Below are 18,925 nucleotides of genomic sequence, written 5' to 3'. Positions count from 1 at the left end.
TTTTCAGAAGCACTTCCTTTAAGCACAGCAGACGTAGAAGAGTGGAAATAGGAACATATTTCCATGTCTGTAAGTACTCTACTTTTGGGGACATTTCAAATACTGATTCCAACAACCTAAGTTATTGCCCCTGGGGAGTATGGAAAAGCTTAGGGCACGAAAGAGCCAGTAACTGTTAAATGCAGTAGCAAAATTCCTTCCTATCCAACACATACCAAAGCAGATTCTTAGCCTTGATTGTGATGCATCGATTATTTCCTGCAAAGTCCCGGGGAAGAAATTAAACATCAATATTTTATCAGGTCATAGAAAAAATAAAACCGTTAAACACTCAAGATATAGATTTAACACTGGCCACAATCTCAAATCTCCACCTGAAATTAAATCAAAAGTAAAATGTACCGGAAGCCATTTTAAGGAAACCATTGGGAAATACAACCTTTTGGTAATTTATCACTAGGGAAATGCTGGGAACTGGCCTTTTCCTGCCACTCAAACCTCATCTTAAATCAGCTCCCTGACTCCCCATCTCACTATATTCTAGCCCCGCCAGTTTGCTTTCAGGATCTCGTAAATGCCATGCTTCCTCCCACTCTGGGGTCTGCAAACATGCTGCTCTCTGCCTGAACTACTCTCCCTCCTCCTTCCTCCTTCCTCCTTGGCTAGCATCTACTAATTTTTTAAATTTCAGCTTAACCAGCACTTCCTGAGACAGACCTTTTCTGATAGCCTGTGTTAGAGTCACTCTACATTGCTCTATATCATCCTATTCTTTCCCTGGAAAGCATCTACCAGAATTCCTCATTATAGATTTGTTTGGGTGTTTATTGTTAATGTCTGTCTCCACTATAAGCCTATAAAGTTCACCAGGACAGGGATCATAACTGATTTTTTCACCTCGCTATTCCTGGCCTGCAGCCCCATCTCTGACACATAATCGATGTTCAGTGAAAGTTGGTTTTTCTAGTATATTTGTTAATAGTTACTACCTCATCACTTGGGTTCATATTCTCTAATATTGTTCTTGCACGCATGCATGCATGCATACACACACCATACACACGTTTGGTTTTCAGTTGAATTGGGTGTAGCAGACCTGTACAATCATGAAAATTTAAAAACCAAATAAACCTTCCTCATTCTCTTTAAGATCTTCATTTGCCTTATTCTCCTAAGCTAATCATACACATGAAAACTCATGCACCATAAAATGTATACACACCCTTCTGATTCTTAAATTCTAGCCCTGTCTAAACCAGTCTCCACCCTGTTCAATTTTCAGGAAGAAAGAGAACAGAACACCAGAGACTGGGTGGGAAGATCTTTCTATGCCAAGAAGTCTGACCTAGTGAACTATTTCAGTCAAACACGCAATTTGAATTGGATGGCCCGATTGCTGAGAAGGGCTTCCCAGATTAGACAGTTCATTAGTGGCTTAGCCAGTTTTTAGGACATGTCAGTCTTCACTCGGCATGCCTGCAGTTAGCAAAGTGACAGAGGGAAGGCTGCTTGAGTGACAGGTGCAGGTGAGTCACATGGAATAACAGGTGAAAGAGCAGGCTACCGAGAGGCACCAGACACACCCTTAGGCTCAGGATCCCTGGTGTACACAGCTGAAAATGAGGCTTGGTGTCAGTGGAAAACTATTTGCCAAGCACCTTCTGTGTGCCTAATCCAGGGTGTGGTTTTGAGAAGCAATACTATGAGGTAGTCAACAGCAGTCTCCCAGACCTAGTTTCAATTCATCATTGCTGGGCAGAATTCTTCTTTCTCCCCACTATTTACCTAATCTGTACAATGGGGGTGGTATTATACTGAGGCTGAAATGAGTAAATTTATGCAAGGCACTTAGCATGGACCCACACAAGCAGTAAATAAGAATTCGAATAATGCTTTACCCAAAAGTAATATAGTGAGTGGAGGACAACATCACTTGAGATGTCAGAGAGACCCCATTCAGCTTCGCCATTTATAACAGACATGCCTCTGGACAAGTTACCTGAATTCTCTGAATCTCAGTTTCATTATCTGTAAAATCAAATGATACAGGTACCGCTTTGGTGGAGTGCTATGAGCATTAACTAAGGAAGGTAAGGAGCTGAGCATGATGCTTAGCACACCGTAGGCACTCGATAAATAGGATCATGTATTTCTCCACATGGATCACTACCTTGGATCCCAGAGAAGCAGAGCAAGGCCCCACACCCCCCCCACTCGGCATCACAGGACCAAACAGTCCGGAGAACAACTGCAGTATATGGTCGTATCTGGTCAGAGGGGTTGTTTTCTTGGACACCGCAATGTTAGTCCACATGAAGACCTCCAATTTGTGGAACAAGATGCTTACATTTAGAACTTATGAAGTTGTGTATAAACAATGCAGATTTTCAGTTTCTTTAGAAACTAACAGGTTGGTCCCACTGGACAGGCATTCCCACACAGCCACTCCTGGCGTGGGCTGGGAAGTAGCTGCCTCCTTTAGAAGGACGTGAGGTCTTGAATTGACCTCATCTCCCACCACTCCCTACCGTTCCCCAACCTTGAGGCCAACTGTCAGCTCCCCTTTGTGCTCCTAAAGTTGTTCTCTGCCACTCTGCCTTCAGTTTCGATGTTACTTGGCTTCTGTAGGCATCTGAGTTAGCAGTCGCTGGTCTTGGGCACTTGCTGGCATCCTCTGGAAATGGATACCTCCATGAGGCTACAAATAAGGAAGCAACCCCTTTCTCCACAGGACCTGAGGCCATTTGTCTACACCGGCAAACCAAAATGTAGAATGAGTCAATTCCACAGCTAAAGGCTGGCCTCTCCATGGAGCTGAGCACATCCTCAAAGAACAGTCTCCCACCCAAAAGTTGGCCCCATAAATTCACAATTTACTCACCCCAAGTCTTCTCCAGTTCCATTTAGACTGAGGGTAAAAGACATGGGACAAAGGTTAGGGGTGCTATACAACAATGCTTTAGAGCCGAATTTTCTAAAATATATCCTATGGGTTTATCAGTCCCTCAAGATTATGATCCACAGGTGAAAAAAGTCAAAATACTTTTGGGAAATAGCTCTCACTTTATCTCACATCTTGGTGACTCATCTGGGGAAATCAGTAACTCAGAAATCTATATGAAACAAGTTCATCCATAATTCATTCATTTAACAGATATTTACTGAGCACCTACTATGTGCCAGAAACTCTTCGATATTGTGAATTCAGCACTGATAAACAAGAATGCTGAACTCAAGTAACTTACTCTAGCATGGAATGAAGAAGGATGCTTCACTCTGTTTTAAAATTTACCTGACTATACAATGTTCCTGGGAAATACTGCTATATGCATATTGTATGTGACCTGCAGAACTTCCAGAGGCCCTTCATGATAAAAGCATGGTGGAGATTTTCCCCTATGAATGCCTAACAAAGTAAGCCCACTCGAGAACCCTTCTCATTTGGAGAAATACACAGTTTATTTACTGAGAAGTCACTGAACCCACTAGGGCAGACTTATATGGGAAGAACCACAGGCTCACCTGGAGTCTCAGGTTTGGCCAAGGTTTTTTTGAGACTATCACATAAAGGGTTAACTTGACTTTCACCTCCAAAGTGGGGTGTTTTTCTCTGCATCTAATACGACCCAGTTGGAAATGTATTTGTTTTTCACTGTTTAATCTTCTGCATCACCCACTGTTGATTAGATTTAATTAATTTATGTTTCTAATGAATTTAGAAACTCACAGTGCTGTAGCAGGAAAATTTTCAGACAGCATCTGGCCACCGAATGGATTGATTACCTTGTCTGCAAAAGTCTTTCAAACATCTGGGGCCTGATTTTGTGAAACATCCAGAAGCTCTTTCAGATGTAAGCAACACCCATTGAGGGAAGAGAAAGGGTACTAGAAATAGGTAGGTTTGCTTTGACTTGTAAATCTGGATTCTGGCACTCCCCCAACATGAAATCACAATTTGCTGCTCATTGGCACAGTTTCAATGGCGCCAAATAGACTGATCTGAATCTATTCTGTTTGACATAATCAGAATCTACCCAGTCCAAGCCCAGGCTGCCACCCTGTGAACCCCTTTGGCACTTCCTTTCATGAGGAGGCTCCCGCTGATCATTAAGATGAAACATTTACAGAAGACATTTAGAGAGAAGCACTTTGCTCTCATTCATTCAACAAACATTATCGGGGGCCCACTGTGTCTGGCACTGAGCCATTGCACCTCTTCGTTAGCTGCTCTTGGCAACAACCCTACAAGGTAGGCAAACATTGTTCTCCCATTTTCACAGATATGACCAAGTACTATACAAAAATAACAATTACTAACACTAATATCAACACTACTAATAAGGGATACACGGAGAGACACACACACTGGACACTATATGAAGCACTTTATATGCATTAGCTCATTTAACCCTCACAATAAAACCATGAGGCAGATGTCATTATCATCCCCATTTTATGGTAAGAGTACTGAGGCACAGGGAGATTATACGACTTGCCCAGAGTAACCCAGCAGCCTTTGGCAGAGCCCTGGAACATAGGAAGTCTACCTGTGCTCTGAACCACTTCACCTTACTAGGTCTGCGTAACATTTTTGGAAGACCTACTGTGTGTTAGACACTGCCCTAGGGGATTTGCTGCATTACATTTTCATCACTCATATCCTATACAGTGGGTAGTACTATTTCCAAACAGGGAAGCTGAAGCCAGGAAACATGAACTTACTAAGGTCACAAGGAGAGTTGGTAACAGGACTTCCCTCAGGTCTGCAGGGCTACAAAGGCCATGTTCTGCCTACTGCATCACCTGCTCCTAGACAAGAGGGAGAGGGGTGGTGTGTACTGGGTAGTGTGCTCAAGGCTGTGCAAGGAAGACTGCTGGTTACAAGTCAGAGCAGAGGGGTGGCCTGGCAAATCAGCACAGCCTAGACCACTCCAGAAAAAAGGAGATAAAGAATGTACAAAACCTAAGAAAGTCACTTCATCTTAAAGAGGGAGGTGAAAGATGCTGGAAGTCTCTTTGCCTGACTGGTTTTTCTGGCTCAACTTCAAAGAGAAATGATGGACAACTTACTGGGCTGCTTACAATAAAAGCAACAATGAAAAGGCGTGCCACAGTAATCATCTGAAATGTTCCGAACGATAGATACCGACTGTTGTGCAATCAGGTGGCCAAGATTACATGCTGGTGTTGAGTTCCTGTGACATGGTTCCTGTGACAGAGGATCATTTACTAGGTCTGGCTACTTTTTGTTTTATTTTTTATTTTTTAAAGATTTTGTTTATTTATTTGACAGAGAGAGACACAGCGAGAGAGGGAACACAAGCAGGGGAAGTGGGAAAGGGAGCAGCAGACTTCCCGTGGAGCAGGGAGCCCGATGCGGGGCTCAATCCCAGGACTCCGGGATCATGACCTGAGCCGAAGGCAGACGCTTAACGACTGAGCCACCCAGGCGCCCCATAGGTCTGGCTACTTCTCTCACTTGAAAAGCCCCTTGTCTGCGACCATTCTCCTCTTGCCCAAGCCTCTACCTCAACACGGCCACCTGTCTTTTTTGTTCCTTTGTACATGCTCCTTCTCTACTTGGACCCATTTCCATCTCAATCCCTCCCTTGGTATGGCTCACCTCCATTTGTCCTCAAGCCTCAGGTTGGGCATCTGTTCCTCCGGGAAGTCTTCTTTGACTTCCCTATTCTAGGTTAGGTGCCCATTTGAAGTGCAGCCTGGGCTTCCTCCTATTTCAGCACTTGCTACAAGGGAAGAAGGTAACTGTGTCTCGGTTTGTTGGTCTTCTCACTGAGAGTGTGTGTGTTAGTTACGATGGTAGTCCCAGTGTAAGGGGTATGGTACACAGCAGGTGTCCAACACATACTGAATGGAATGGATGGATGGAGGGATTGTGAACCTTATAACGCCCTCTTGGCTGGTCTCTCTCTTTGAAATCTCTCACCTTCATGCTCCATGCTACATCCTAGAAGTCATTAATCTGGTCTTTAAACCTCCATCATGTCATCTGTTTTTTTATTACTTCCCTTGAACACTCATATACAAGTCAGACAGTGGTATCTTGGGGATGGGGAGGAGTTCAGTCAGAGGGGGGGCATGGAGTCCCCAAAGCGTCCTATACCTTGATCTTGGTAATGGTGATGTTGGTGTATAGGGATGTAAAAATCTTCGAGCTAAACATGAGTAAACAACGCTCTACTCTAAGTAATTAATACTTTAGTATAAATAAACAGATCCCTTGAAAGCTCACTGTGTTGACAGGATAATATTTGGACCTCTTTGCTCCAGAGTTCAAGGTTCTTCACTCATGGCCCACTTGTCAACTTCCTTGTTCAAATTTTCTTCACTAAAACACATACCTTGATCATTACACAGGTCCCCAAACTCGTCACTCCCTCCCACCTCTATGCTTAAAGTCACGTTGTCTTACCCAAATTGTTCATTTTTCTTCCTTTCTTTTGACCTTTTGGTAGCTCCTCCCATTCTGGAAGGACCAGGACGAATCTTCCTTCATGAATATCATTAATCTCCCTCGTCTCTGAACCCTTGACTACTTTGTCTGGTTATTCATACATGGCAACATTTCCCGAGGACTGTAAGGAACTTGAAGGAAGAGACTTTATCTTATTTCCAATTTTTATATTTAGTATAGTACTGGGTACAATCGTGGATTCTAAATATGCACGTGTTATGAATACATTGAGGGCCTATCTATGTGCTCAGACCCTCAGCAGTTATTAGCTTGTATAGAGATTAAAAAGACAGGTTGTGTGTGTCCTCTAGGATGAACCTTAGTGATGGTGTTAAAACCATGGACTTAGGATTCACGCATGGTTTCAAATCCAGGTTTTGAAACTCACTGGCTCTGTGATCGAGTATACTCAGCTGTCATCATGAAATCTCTGCTTCCTCATCTGTATAATGGGGACTTTCTCATTAGGGTTGGTGTGAGAATTACATAAGAACATAATGATTTTTATGAGTGAACACTTACTGAATTAGTCATTTTGCTAAATAAGAACAATCCTACCCAAATAAAAGTCCATGCTTTTAAGAGTGTCAGGCAACGGATTCAGCCCGGTGACTGACTCACAGGAAACATTGAACACATGGCAGATATTATTACCAGAGCCATTAAATGGAGATGTATAATTTCAGGGACTGTTAAAATTGGACTGGTAATACTGGAGAAGGCAAGAAAAGTGGGCACATTGTGAGATGCATACATGTGCACATAAACACAGACTGAATTTGATCCAAAAGAAATTCCTTTGGGAAATTCCATCACATCCCATTACCACAGTCCCAAAGGCCAGAGCTGGCCTCTGATCTTTACATATTTAATATCCTTGGAGAAATTCTGAAACCATAACCATCCTGAAATGGTACATAAAGACAAGTGTATGTGGGAGTTGTATGCAAAATCGTGGTACTTTACTTCTGGCTCCCAGAATTCTTTAATCATAATTCCTTGTGCTTCTCTGCCAACTTTTGACCTTAGGATAGCTCTTTGATTGCTCAATAGGATCTGACAGCAAGGAAGGGAGAACAGTGAAGTACACATTCTCTGCGCATTCTTACACACTCACTGAAAAGACAACAGTTTAATAATTCTAATTCATATATACCTCTACTCATGCAATCAATAATTCATGGCAATTTCTCTGCAGCATTTTAGTGACAACAGAAAGGGCAGGGTATTTCTTCTCTTCCCTTCGCCTTTCTTTTTTCACTTAGTCGTGCCTGGAGCCTGGAGAGTACAGAATCTCAAGAAAACAGTTTCCATGGTGATTCTTCCTTTGAGTACCCGACTGTATTTCACTCTTTCTGGAGTGAATTAATGCTTTTTATTGCTTTCATGCTAAATATATTGAAGATTAGATTTGAGTTCCTCGGCAGTGATACAGTTTTATCAGGAAAATAGAGAGTAAAAACACAGCATGAAGAAACTGTATCTTTCTGCCACTACACTCTCAGAAAGAAAGAAAAAAAAAAAGACATAACAGGCGAAAAATAACCAGTCACAGGGAAATGGATGCAGGTGTCTGGAAGCTTGGATATGCATGTGTGCATCTCAATGTTGGAAAGCCTGTCTTTGAGAGGAAATGATCTTAATTCCTCCATATGTTGAAGGTGGTATAAGTTGACCACCAAACACCAAGTTACAGGCAATAACCTGATTTTTAATGTACTACCCTCTTCCCAGAACAGAAAATACAAGAGTGCGTAGAACAAGGAAATCTTCAAACCCATAATACCTTCCCTACTCTATTCTTTATTAAGAAGAGTCTTGCTTTCTACCAAAGCTAAATAACTGGCCTTCCTTACTTTTCAAAATGGTTAGGGGACTCTCCTAAGACTCCAAGGCACTCTGAATTTCCTGCCTGAGAACCTATCCCACTAGTACTTAATATCTACTGTACTGCTTCCCCACCAGACCCTAAAAGGGCGGGCCCGTCTCTTCCTCACTCACCCCCTTGGCCTAACACAGCACACAGAGGGAATGAAAATGAGGACAAGGAAACTATGAACGGGTAGCTCCGAGGCACTGAGGTCTCCCTTGTAAAACATCAACGGGCTGCTACGTCAGAGGAAGAGGAACTCGTGTATAAATGAGAAACAAGTTATCACCAACAGCTACTGGTTTCATGGTCTTGCCTCAATCTTCAGGTAATTGGAAGTTAAAGAGAAGAATCAGTGTTGGGGGAGGTGGTGGGCAAAGAGCAATGCCACCCAATGAGGTTTCCTTCTCTACCATTACAGACCCACCCCACATGGTCTGGAGTCAAGTCATCCTTAGGCACCAAATAACCAGGAGAAAACTGGGATTTTAGCCAATTTGAGCCAACTGGTAAGCATCTATGCCAAACCAGGTGGTGTCCCAGGTGCAGCGGAGGACAGAGCTGAGCACAAGAATTTCTGCCCCCAGAAAGTTCAGAGTTCCAAAGAGATATTTTGGGGGAATCCCTTGGAAGAGGGTGTGGCCAAGTATGAACACAGATACCCTTAATTACCAGTACCAGTGCCAACACCTAATATTTACTCATCAGTATGTTAGGAACTCTTTTAAGCACCATATATGCACGAACCCACTCAATTGTGACTCCAGACCATGTGGGGTGGGTCTGTAATGGTAGAGAAGGAAACCTCATTGGGTGGCACTGCTCTTTGCCCACCACCTCCCCCAACGCCGATTCTTCTTAAAATTAATTATTTTAATTAACATAGAAAGAAACTGAGGCTGAGGAAAGCTAGGTCACTTGCCTAACATCCTAAAGCCACTTAGTAGTGGGGACAAGCTTCAAATCTGGACAGTGTGGTCCTTGAGTCAGCGTCTTAACAGCTACAAGGTTCTGAATCTCAGGCTCCTGGGATCTCACGTAAGAAAACTATGAAGTGTTTCCCATAGTCTCCTTTGCTCTATAAATGACCCAAAGTCCATTATGTTCATAAATCCTGGGAAATCCGCAGGATGCCCAGGCTAGCTATATAAAATTCCAGATTCCAAAAGGAAAAGCATGTTTTGTGGCTAAGTAGACGTGTGAACAAAGTGAAGTACATGTCCTTCTAACTCTAACATATACTATGGCTCTGGTTCAAGGAGATGTTTCCACAAGGGACCAAGTGCCGAAGGACTGGGGATAAGGTTTAGTGCTGGAAACTGGCGTACTCCAGTTGTGAGGTGGCTCTACAAAGGGGCCCTCTTGGAACTCATTTTCTAAAGTACCTTTGAGGAAACACAAAATTCACTAACTGTAGACTAAATTTCACTCCAGAGAACACAGTGGCCAGAATAAGCTCTCAGTGTATTAGCTCAGAGACACTTCCCTTCACTGCAAAGGCTGTGGATCCCCTCAACTATGGTAAACATACTCATTAAATAAAAAAGGACAGGAAGGAAGTGTATGAAGCCTCAATGTGTAAGATTCTAAGGCTTTAAGTTTCGCTTTTGCCTCATTGAGATAAATGTCTCAGTCTTCTGTAATGGACATGTATAATTTTGAGTATTACAAAATAACTCACTTAAAAAAATGCAATGACTCCCAACAAAAAGAAAACAAAGATGGAGGAGAAAGACACGTATTTAATGACTGTTACCTCTTAGAGTTCAGAATTAGGAAGGAAAAAAAGGTTTAACCTCCAGCATTATCTGTCCTACCACATGACTCCCATACATGGAATATTTTGAAATGAGACTCTCCTTCCATAGTTAGTAACAAGAATTATTACTTATTAGGCAGTGAAAAGTGGAAGTGTGTTTGTTTGTTTTCATCAAGGCACAGAATGGGGCTCAGAGATCAGGTTCTTCCCACACCCCGTACCTCAGAGTTAACCAATCCCTTTGGGTCTGCTGGACTCCAGAGCCTGCTGGTTAACACTGCTCTCCTGCCCTTCCCAACCGGACCAAGTCATGCTCCAACATGTGTGTAAGATTAACTTTCATCATTAGAAAGAACAGCCTGAAGAGTCATGGGGAGTCTGATCATGAAATGCAGGCAGAGACAGTCTCCGCATTTTCAGAAGAAACTGATGAGGTCTTTGAGGCACTTAGTGGAAAGGGGGAGGGAGAAAGCTCTAGGTGTTTCCAAGGTGTGAGTTTGGAGAGAAAAACACAGATCAGATGTGTCTTCCTGCCGGAGCTACATGTGTCATACCAGCTGGCTCCTTTTCCAATTGCCTCTTTATTAGCGAATCCAACAATCATATTTTGCTAATCTTCCCATAAATAAAATATCATACATATCACAAAGGCATCCCTGACGGCAGACTGTGCTCCAAGTTAGCTAGAATGGATGAGGGGAGAACAGGGCACTTTCAGGTAGATGTAATTATTGCAATTACCGGCATTGTAAATGTCTGCAAAACCTGCAGTATGGCTGGGTCCTTGCTGTTCAGTGCATCCACCGAACACAGTCTGCTACTGGGACTTTGCAGGGTCTTATGGAATCTGTTTAGGGGCTCTCTTTTTATAGTACTTGGCAGAAAAATAAAATTATTTTGCCAGAGACTTTATACCATACTATATCTGTTGCTAAATAATTAGCATCTTAGATAGCAGAGAGAAGGTCAAATTGCATTTCTGAATATTCTCCTCTCCCTCTTCATTTTCCCTGGCCTCCCAGAGAGGATAACTGAGTAATTAAGAGCTTGGGCTTTGAAGTCAGACGGACCTGGGGTCAAAGCACAGTTCTGCCACATATTAACCGTAAGATCTTGGGAGTGTCAGTCACTCTTATTCCCAATTTCCTCCTCGGTAAATAGTGAAGAAAATCTTGCCTGTTTTATAGGTTAGTTGTGAGGATTCAATGAGATAATGCAAATAAAGGAGCTAGCATCTGATGAGTCTTTAATAAAGGTTAGAAAGACAGGGGGAAGAAATGGGACATGAGGGAGAAAGATGTGGGGCGGGGGGCAGAGAGTGTATGTTCATTGAGACTTTTTGTCTTTCTTTCCTCCATGAGAAGTTTATCATCTCACAATGACTCCCAACTCATCTACCAATATCGTTGGCTTTCTTTTCTCCCACAAAGTTAGAACCATAAATATCTCCCACTGATGTGATGATTAAGATAAGGTCCAAGGACTCTTTCCTCATTTACTGTTTATAAACAACCTTTTGTGGAGATTTTTGATGGATTGCAGGGATATTTCTGACTCAGGCCTCCTGGCAAAGTCCCTGATGCTGACTCATTCATTACTCGGGGAGAGAAGGAGGCAGCTGAAATCATCACTCGTTTATTCTGCTTCTCAGTTACGGTGAAAGGTCAGAGGTAAGCCACTCAGTGCAGGGCTCAGTACGAGAATCAGAATTTCAATAAACGTCTCTTGACCACAAGAGAAAAAAGAATTTTAACAAACATACACTCATGAAAAGGTTTGCAAAGTCCCGCTTTTTTAAAACAAATGCCACAGCAGCAACGAGTGATAATACTCTGTGTGGTGCCTCGGGCTCTCAGCTCCAAATTCACAGAAACTCCCACGGCTCTGCAGAGGAAGTGAAAACCAAGTGACAGTTGACAGACAGGGAGGACACACAGAAACAGAAAGAAGGCAGGATTCGGAATTTCCACACCGACTCAGGCCTTGAAATGAAGGATGAAGAGCAACCTTGCAGACATAGAAGGGGAAATAGAAAAGATTTCCTAAAACAAGAATAATAAAACTGATGATGATTACACTGCATAGCAACAGCATTCCTAACACCACCACCATCACACTATAATCACCAGTACAGAAAACATCGATCAAATTTACTAAATACAAGTTTGGGGAGGCCTGCGTGGCTCAGTTGGTTAGGCAGCTGCCTTCAGCTCAGGTCATGATCTCAGGGTCCTGGGATCGAGCCCCACGTCAGGCTCCCTGCTTGGGGGGGGCGGGGGTCTGCTTCTTCCACTCCGTCTTTCCCCACACCCCCCCCCAACCCTCAGGCTTGTGCTCTCTTTTTCTCTCAAATAACAAAATCTTAAAAAAAAAAAGGTTCAGAAATACTAAGAACTAGCACTTCTTTGGGTACTTTGAGTCAGGAATGGGCCTACAGAGTCTAAACCTATCCTTTCATTTCATTCTCAAGCATACTACAAGATTGGTTCTACTCCTACACACACTTACAGCTGGGGAACTTGATGGAGGCTTAGAAAGTACATAACTTGCTCACGACCACACAGTTAACCTACGAAAATGGTTTCTAAAGCCCATTTTCTGCTACCACTGCTTCAGCAAAGCCGAGTTGTGTTGAAAGCTCTGTTCAGTGCCTGTAAATTATTGACATATATACCATAAAAATCATTTTGAAGTACTCCTCATTACTCTTGGCTCTAAGTATAGGATATGGGAGAAAGTCTGGGCCCAATTTGGACTTCCAGGCTGCTGTGAACTCTTGGCATTGCTTCCTTTACAAATGTCTATCAGTGGGGTGGCTGTTTCATAATTTATAAACTACAGACAAGTAGCAAGTGGCACATTCAGTGCAAGTTATATGGCAACACAGGATAAAATGTATTGTATTTCCAAAGCACAGGGCTGGGTGGTACAAAAAATTATAATGGCATTTATAGGATTGCTGAAGTTTACTTGAGGTCAATGTCAACAAATATTTTTGCAAGATATGAAACTGGAGGGGGGACAGCTGTCTAGTTTCAATGCAGCAGATGCTCCCAACAGAGCCGCCTTTGCCCCATATTTTAAATAAAGGGATAACTTCTCCAGAGCCCACCCATCAACATTTGGTTTTCAGCAAGAAACATATGGCCTAATAAAGTATACATATGAAGGCTTAAAAGACCAGAGAGACAAGACAATAGGATACAGAGTCCTTGAGTGAAGGCTGTTCTTTCTTTTTTTTTAAAGATTTTATTTATTTATTTGAGAGAGAGAGAGAGAGAGCACATGAGAAGGGGGAGGGTCAGCGGGAGAAGCAGACTCCCTGCCGAGCAGGGAGCCCGATGCGGGACTCGACGTGGGACTCGATCCAGGGACTCCAGGATCATGACCTGAGTCGAAGGCAGTCGCTTAACCAACTGAGCCACCCAGGTGCCCAAGGCTGTTCTAAGTTTGGGCTAGAGCTTTAGAGCAAACCTCCATCGGGCAAGCCTGGAGTTGGCATCCAGGATGAGAAGGGCAGGCATAGATCTGGGGCAGGGAAAGTAAAGCAGGAACACACACACGCACGCACACACGCATGTACACACAGACCCTTGTTCTCATAGTCGTATAAGTTATAATTACTATCATGGGTGAATTCTGCTTGCCAGGGCCCTACCTCAAGGTCTTTGCAACATACTGGTTGGATAGTACTGATCTTCTGTATTGGATTTACTTTCAATCATGACAACAATAATAATAGTAGTAATAGCAGTGGCGATGGTGGGACTAGCAGTAAAAGCAGTAGGAGCAGGGGTAACAACAGCTAACTTACATAGGCATTCCCAGGCACTGTTTTAAGGGGTTTATACATATTACCTCATAGGGTTGTTGTGAAGGTAAATGAATTAGGTACTATTATTATTCCCCCTTTTAATAGATGGAGAAATGTATTGAGTGTGGTATCTCACTTGCTCCTCCAAATTACTTATGTTGGTACTCCACTAGCCCCATTTTACAGATGAAGAAACTGAGGCACAGAATGGTTACATGCTCAGAGTCCCACAGCTAATAGGTGAAAGAGCTGGACTTCTCACCCCCAGGTTTGCTTGATTTCAAAGGTCATGTACTTACCTGCTATCCTGTTGGTATCAGTATTCCCATTGATCCCGTGGCCATATCCTACCCTGCCCTCCCCGCCTCCAATCCTTCTTTCTCCCACTCTCTGCCTGTTCTACTAGACTGAGAGGCAACATGCCTACTTGCTCAGCTACCACATGGGATGAAAATCAATGCCTAACTCAAAGGGCTGGTGTGACAACTGAAATCCTACAATATATGGAAAGGGTTTGCACCGTACCTCCCATATAAAGACCCAATACCAATTATTGGAATCAGATCACGGCTCTCACCACCCTACCGGCTCCCTGCCTTTCCTTCTCAGGTCCCAAAGGAAGCTGAGGATGTATTTCCAAGGAGAGGAAGTAAGAGGGCCAAGGGTTCATGTGTGAGAGGTGAACTAAACCAGATGAGAGGCAAGGGAGGGGGGAGCAGCTTTGGATCTCATTGCTGGGAACCCTCGTCTTTTTCATTATTTGTATAAATCACTTGACTGTGAAAGCACCACACACCAAAGCCTCCGAGTGTGCTGCTGATAATAAATTGGGTAGCACAATAAATAGTAAGGGAAACCAGGCTGCCAAATGAAGAAGGATTTAGATCATTTAAATCCTAGGCTATGGGTTGTCAAATCTAGTTTAATACTGGTAAGTGTGGGATAATAACTCATAGCAAACACTCCTCCCATCCCCAACCCCCCAGCCATAGCCCTTCCAACTACTTCTCTCACCCCCTGCAAACAGAAAGAGCACCCCAAGGGATTTGCAGAATGAAAAGGGATGGTATATACTGACCAGAAATGAGCCCAAGTTATTACATAATAATCCCAGATGCCTCAGCTTGGGCTTAGAGCAAATACGAACAGCTAATAGAAAGCTGCAAGGTTCGATTAGCTGCAAAAGAGATTCTAAATCAGAGCAGGTTTTATACTATTAAATTGGATGGGGAAAAGGAGTCCTGTGGTTGGATATATTGGAGAGTTGGAAAGGATTAGGGAAACACAGAGCCATGAGCATTGCTGGCTGGCTAAGGAGTGGCCTCAGGGTGGAGTCAACTCGGAGGGCATTAATGTCAAAGCATGAGACAATTCAGTCATCCGAATGGCCCATTCTCAGTAGCCCTGGTCGTCCTTACAGGACTCAGACCTACATTCAGAGGCATGGCCTTGAGGGTGACAGAAGCAGGATTCTACCTGGTAACACTGGAATCTCAGCAAATGGAGTAATTAGTCATTGCTTGATGTGATGATGATGAATTATTTCATTAATTCAACAAATATTTATTGAACAGCAAATATGTGGCAGGCATCGTTCTGGAGATGAAGATATATCACTAAACAAAACAGACGTGACAGCGGCAATACCAGCAACTGAGCATTTACACCATGCCATGTTCTTCACGTGCATTAGATCCTTCAGGCCTCACAACAATCCAGTGATTCAGTTGCTGTTTTGAACTGAACTCCTACGTTGAAGCCCTAACCCACAACGTGATGGCATTTGGAAGTGGGGCCTTCGGGAGGTGGTCAAGTTTAGATAAAGTCATGAGGATGGGGCCCTTATGACGGGATTAGTGCCCTCACAGGAGGAGATACCAGATACTGGCACAGAATAGAAAGCCCAGAAATAAACCCACACTTATATGGTCAATTAATCTACAACAAAGGAAACAAGAATATACAAACAGGAAAATATAGTCTCTTCCATAAATGGTGTTGGGAAAACTGGACAGCCACATGCAAAAGAATGGAACTGGACCACTTTCTTTCACCATACACAAAAATAAATGCAAAATGGGTGAAAGACCTAAATGTGAGACCTGAATCCATAACAATCCTAGAAGACAGCATAGGCAGTAATTTCTTTGATATCAGTCGTAGCAACATTTTTCTAGATGTGTCTCCTGAGGCAAGAGAAACAAAACCAAAAATAAACTATTGGGACTATGTCAACATAAAAAAACTTTTGTATAGGGAAAGAAACCATCAATAAAATGAAAAGAAAACCTAACAAATGGGACAAGATGTTTGCAAATGATATATCCAATAAAGGGTTAATATCCAAAATATATGAAGAACTTATACAACTCAACACCAAAAAAGCAAACAAACATTCTAATTAAAAAAATAGGCAGAGGACCTGAACATTCTTCCAAAGACATAGATGTCAAACATGCTCAATATCACTCATTATCAGGGAAATACAAATGAAAATCACAATGAGATATCACCTCCCACCTGTCAGAATGGCTAGTATCAAAAAGACAAGAAATAGCAAGTGTTGGTGAGGATGTGGAGAGAAAGGAAGCCTCGTACACTGTTGGTGGGAATGCAAACTGGGACAGCCACTGTGGAAAACACTATGGAGGGTCCTCAAAAAATTAAAAATAGGAATATCATACAATCTAATAATTCTGCTACTGAGCAATTACCCAACGAAAATGAGAACACTACTTTAAAAAGATATATGCACCCCTCTATTTATTGCAGCACTATTTACAATAGCCAAGATATTGAAGCAACCCAAGTGCCCACTGGTGGATGGATAAAGACACTCACACACACACACACACACACACACTGAAATATTACTCAAAAAAAGAATGAAATCTTGCCATTTGTGACAACATGGATGGACCTAGAAGGTATTATGCTAAGTGAAGTAAGTCACACAGAGAAAGACAAATACTGTATCATTTCACTTACATGAAGAATCTAAAAAACAAATCAACAAAAACCAAAAAAGCAGAAACAGACCCATAATTACAGAGGACAAACTGGTAGTTGCTGGCTGGGGTATGAGGGCGGTGGGATGGGCAAAAGGGAGGAAGGGAGGGGCAGGGTGCAGGCTTCCAATTATGGAATGAATACATCCTGCGGATGAAAGGGGCAGCATGGGGAACATAGTCAATGGTACTGTAATGGCGCTATATGCGGACAGACGGTAGCTACACTTGTGGTGAGCATAGCATAATGTTGAGAGTTGAGAGTTGTCAAATCACTATGTTATACACCCAAAACTAATGTAACATTGTATGTCAACCATACATCAGTGTTAAAAAAAAAAAAAAGAAAGAAAAGAAAAAAAGAAAAAGAAAGTAAAATGACCTAAAAAAAGAGACACCAAAGATCCTGCTTTCTCTCTGCCACATGAGGACACGGTGAGAAGGTAGCCACCTTCAAGCCAAGAAGAGAGTCCTTGCTGGGGAAGTGAACCAGCCAGCACCTCGACCTTGGACTTCTCAGCCTCCAGACTGTGAGAAATAAATTCTTGTTGCTTAAGCCACCCGGCCTCTGGTATTTTGCTATGGCAGCCTGAGCAGACTTACAGTTACTATTATCATCACCATTTTATAAATGAGGACACTGAAGCTCAGGGAGATTAAGTAACCTGCCCAAGATCATGCGGGAAGAATAATCCTGACATCCAAACCTCATCTGTCTAAAGCTCACTGCATTTACGCGGCTTCCAAATGACGAAGTCAGTGCTAGCATCCTCTATGAGAAGCGAGGACATGTCTGCCAGCTTTTCCCCACTCTGGCACACCCCCTTTCCTACGCAGGTAGGTAGGGACGTTTCACAAGCGGTATATGAGCTAAAGTGGATTAGAATGTTGTGGCTCTGGTAACTACTACTGAAAGTACCACAAGGCTAGGAAATCAGGACTGCAGCTTTGTGTTCTTATCCCTGCTCCATCACCACCCCATAGGACACACCTCTGGGTCACTTTTGGCATTTTTTAAAGTCAATAACTTAGTCTCAAGCCCAGTACTGCCCAAGAGAAGTCATGCAAGCCACATACATAATTTTAAATTTTCTAGTAGCAACATTCAAAGGAAGAAACAGGTAGAATTCAACATTTTATTTAACCAAACTTAGTGAAAATATTATGATTTCAAAAATTTAATGAATGAAAAAATATTAGTGAGTTCTCTTTTTTCTTTTTTCTTAAACTTTATTTATTAGAGAGAGAGTATAAGCAAAAGCACAAGCAGAGGGGAGGGGCAGAGGGAGAAGCAGACTCCCTCTGTCTCTTTTCATACTAAATCATAAAAACCTGGTGTGTATTTTATACTTATAGCATATCTCAGTTTGGATTAGCCACATTTCAAGGGCTCAATAGGTATCAGGGCTGACATCTTAGCCAGTGAGTTCCAGCTGCATTCTGTTCATTGTCTTGTCCTGATTATATTATATTCTACTGTCCTACTACATTATAAGAACTGTGCTTTCTAGTGGCACTTATTGAGTATCTAGTACATGCCAAGCATGTACTGAGCATTTTCATACACATCACATGTAGTCCTTCCAGTTAGCTCTCCTAGAAAATATTGTTGGCCCCACCTTACAGCAGAAGAAACCAAGGAAAGTGAGTGAAGGCTCCAAGATTATAGGAAATACTTAATGTTGTCTCTTCAACACAGCACACTGCCTTGTCTAGAACATGACTCAACAGTATCGATGGAATGAACGGAAAGTTACTTAACAAACCTGCAGGAGAGCTGGGATTTGAATCAGGTATGCCTGATTTTTTAAAAGATTTTATCTATTTGAGAGAGAGAGAGAGAGAGAGTGAAAAGCAGACTCCCCCACTGAGCAGGGTGCCCAAAACGGGCCTTGGTCCCAGGACCCCCAGGATCATGACCTGAGCCGAAGGCAGACTCTCAACCGACTGAGCCAGCCAGGGGCCCCAGGTACACCTGATTTTGAAGCTGGTAGGCTTT

The 18,925-nt window shown here is 42.7% G+C and overlaps 1 protein-coding gene across 13 annotated transcripts in view; it reads right to left on the bottom strand.

Annotated features, from left to right (window-relative positions):
* Positions 1–18,925, bottom strand: part of PPP2R2B (protein phosphatase 2 regulatory subunit Bbeta) — a 435,841-nt gene that overhangs the window by 124,677 nt on the left and 292,239 nt on the right. For 3 of the 13 annotated variants that reach the window (XM_073905508.1, XM_073905506.1, XM_025892410.2), the window contains exon 2: positions 2,882–2,908. The exons of the other annotated variants lie outside the window; for them this stretch is intronic. In XM_073905508.1, coding sequence (XP_073761609.1) covers positions 2,882–2,903 — 22 coding nt within the window. In that variant the 5' untranslated portion in view covers positions 2,904–2,908. The remainder of the gene's footprint in view (positions 1–2,881; positions 2,909–18,925) is intronic. 13 annotated transcript variants of the gene reach the window in all.

The sequence above is a fragment of the Callorhinus ursinus genome, unplaced genomic scaffold, assembly GCF_003265705.2.
Source record: "Callorhinus ursinus isolate GAN/ISIS: 27379988/994484 unplaced genomic scaffold, GSC_fseal_2.0 scaffold23, whole genome shotgun sequence".
Taxonomy (NCBI): Eukaryota; Metazoa; Chordata; class Mammalia; order Carnivora; family Otariidae; genus Callorhinus; species Callorhinus ursinus.
The sequence above is the reverse complement of the archived record's forward strand: the minus strand, read 5'-3'. Positions and strand labels throughout refer to the sequence as shown.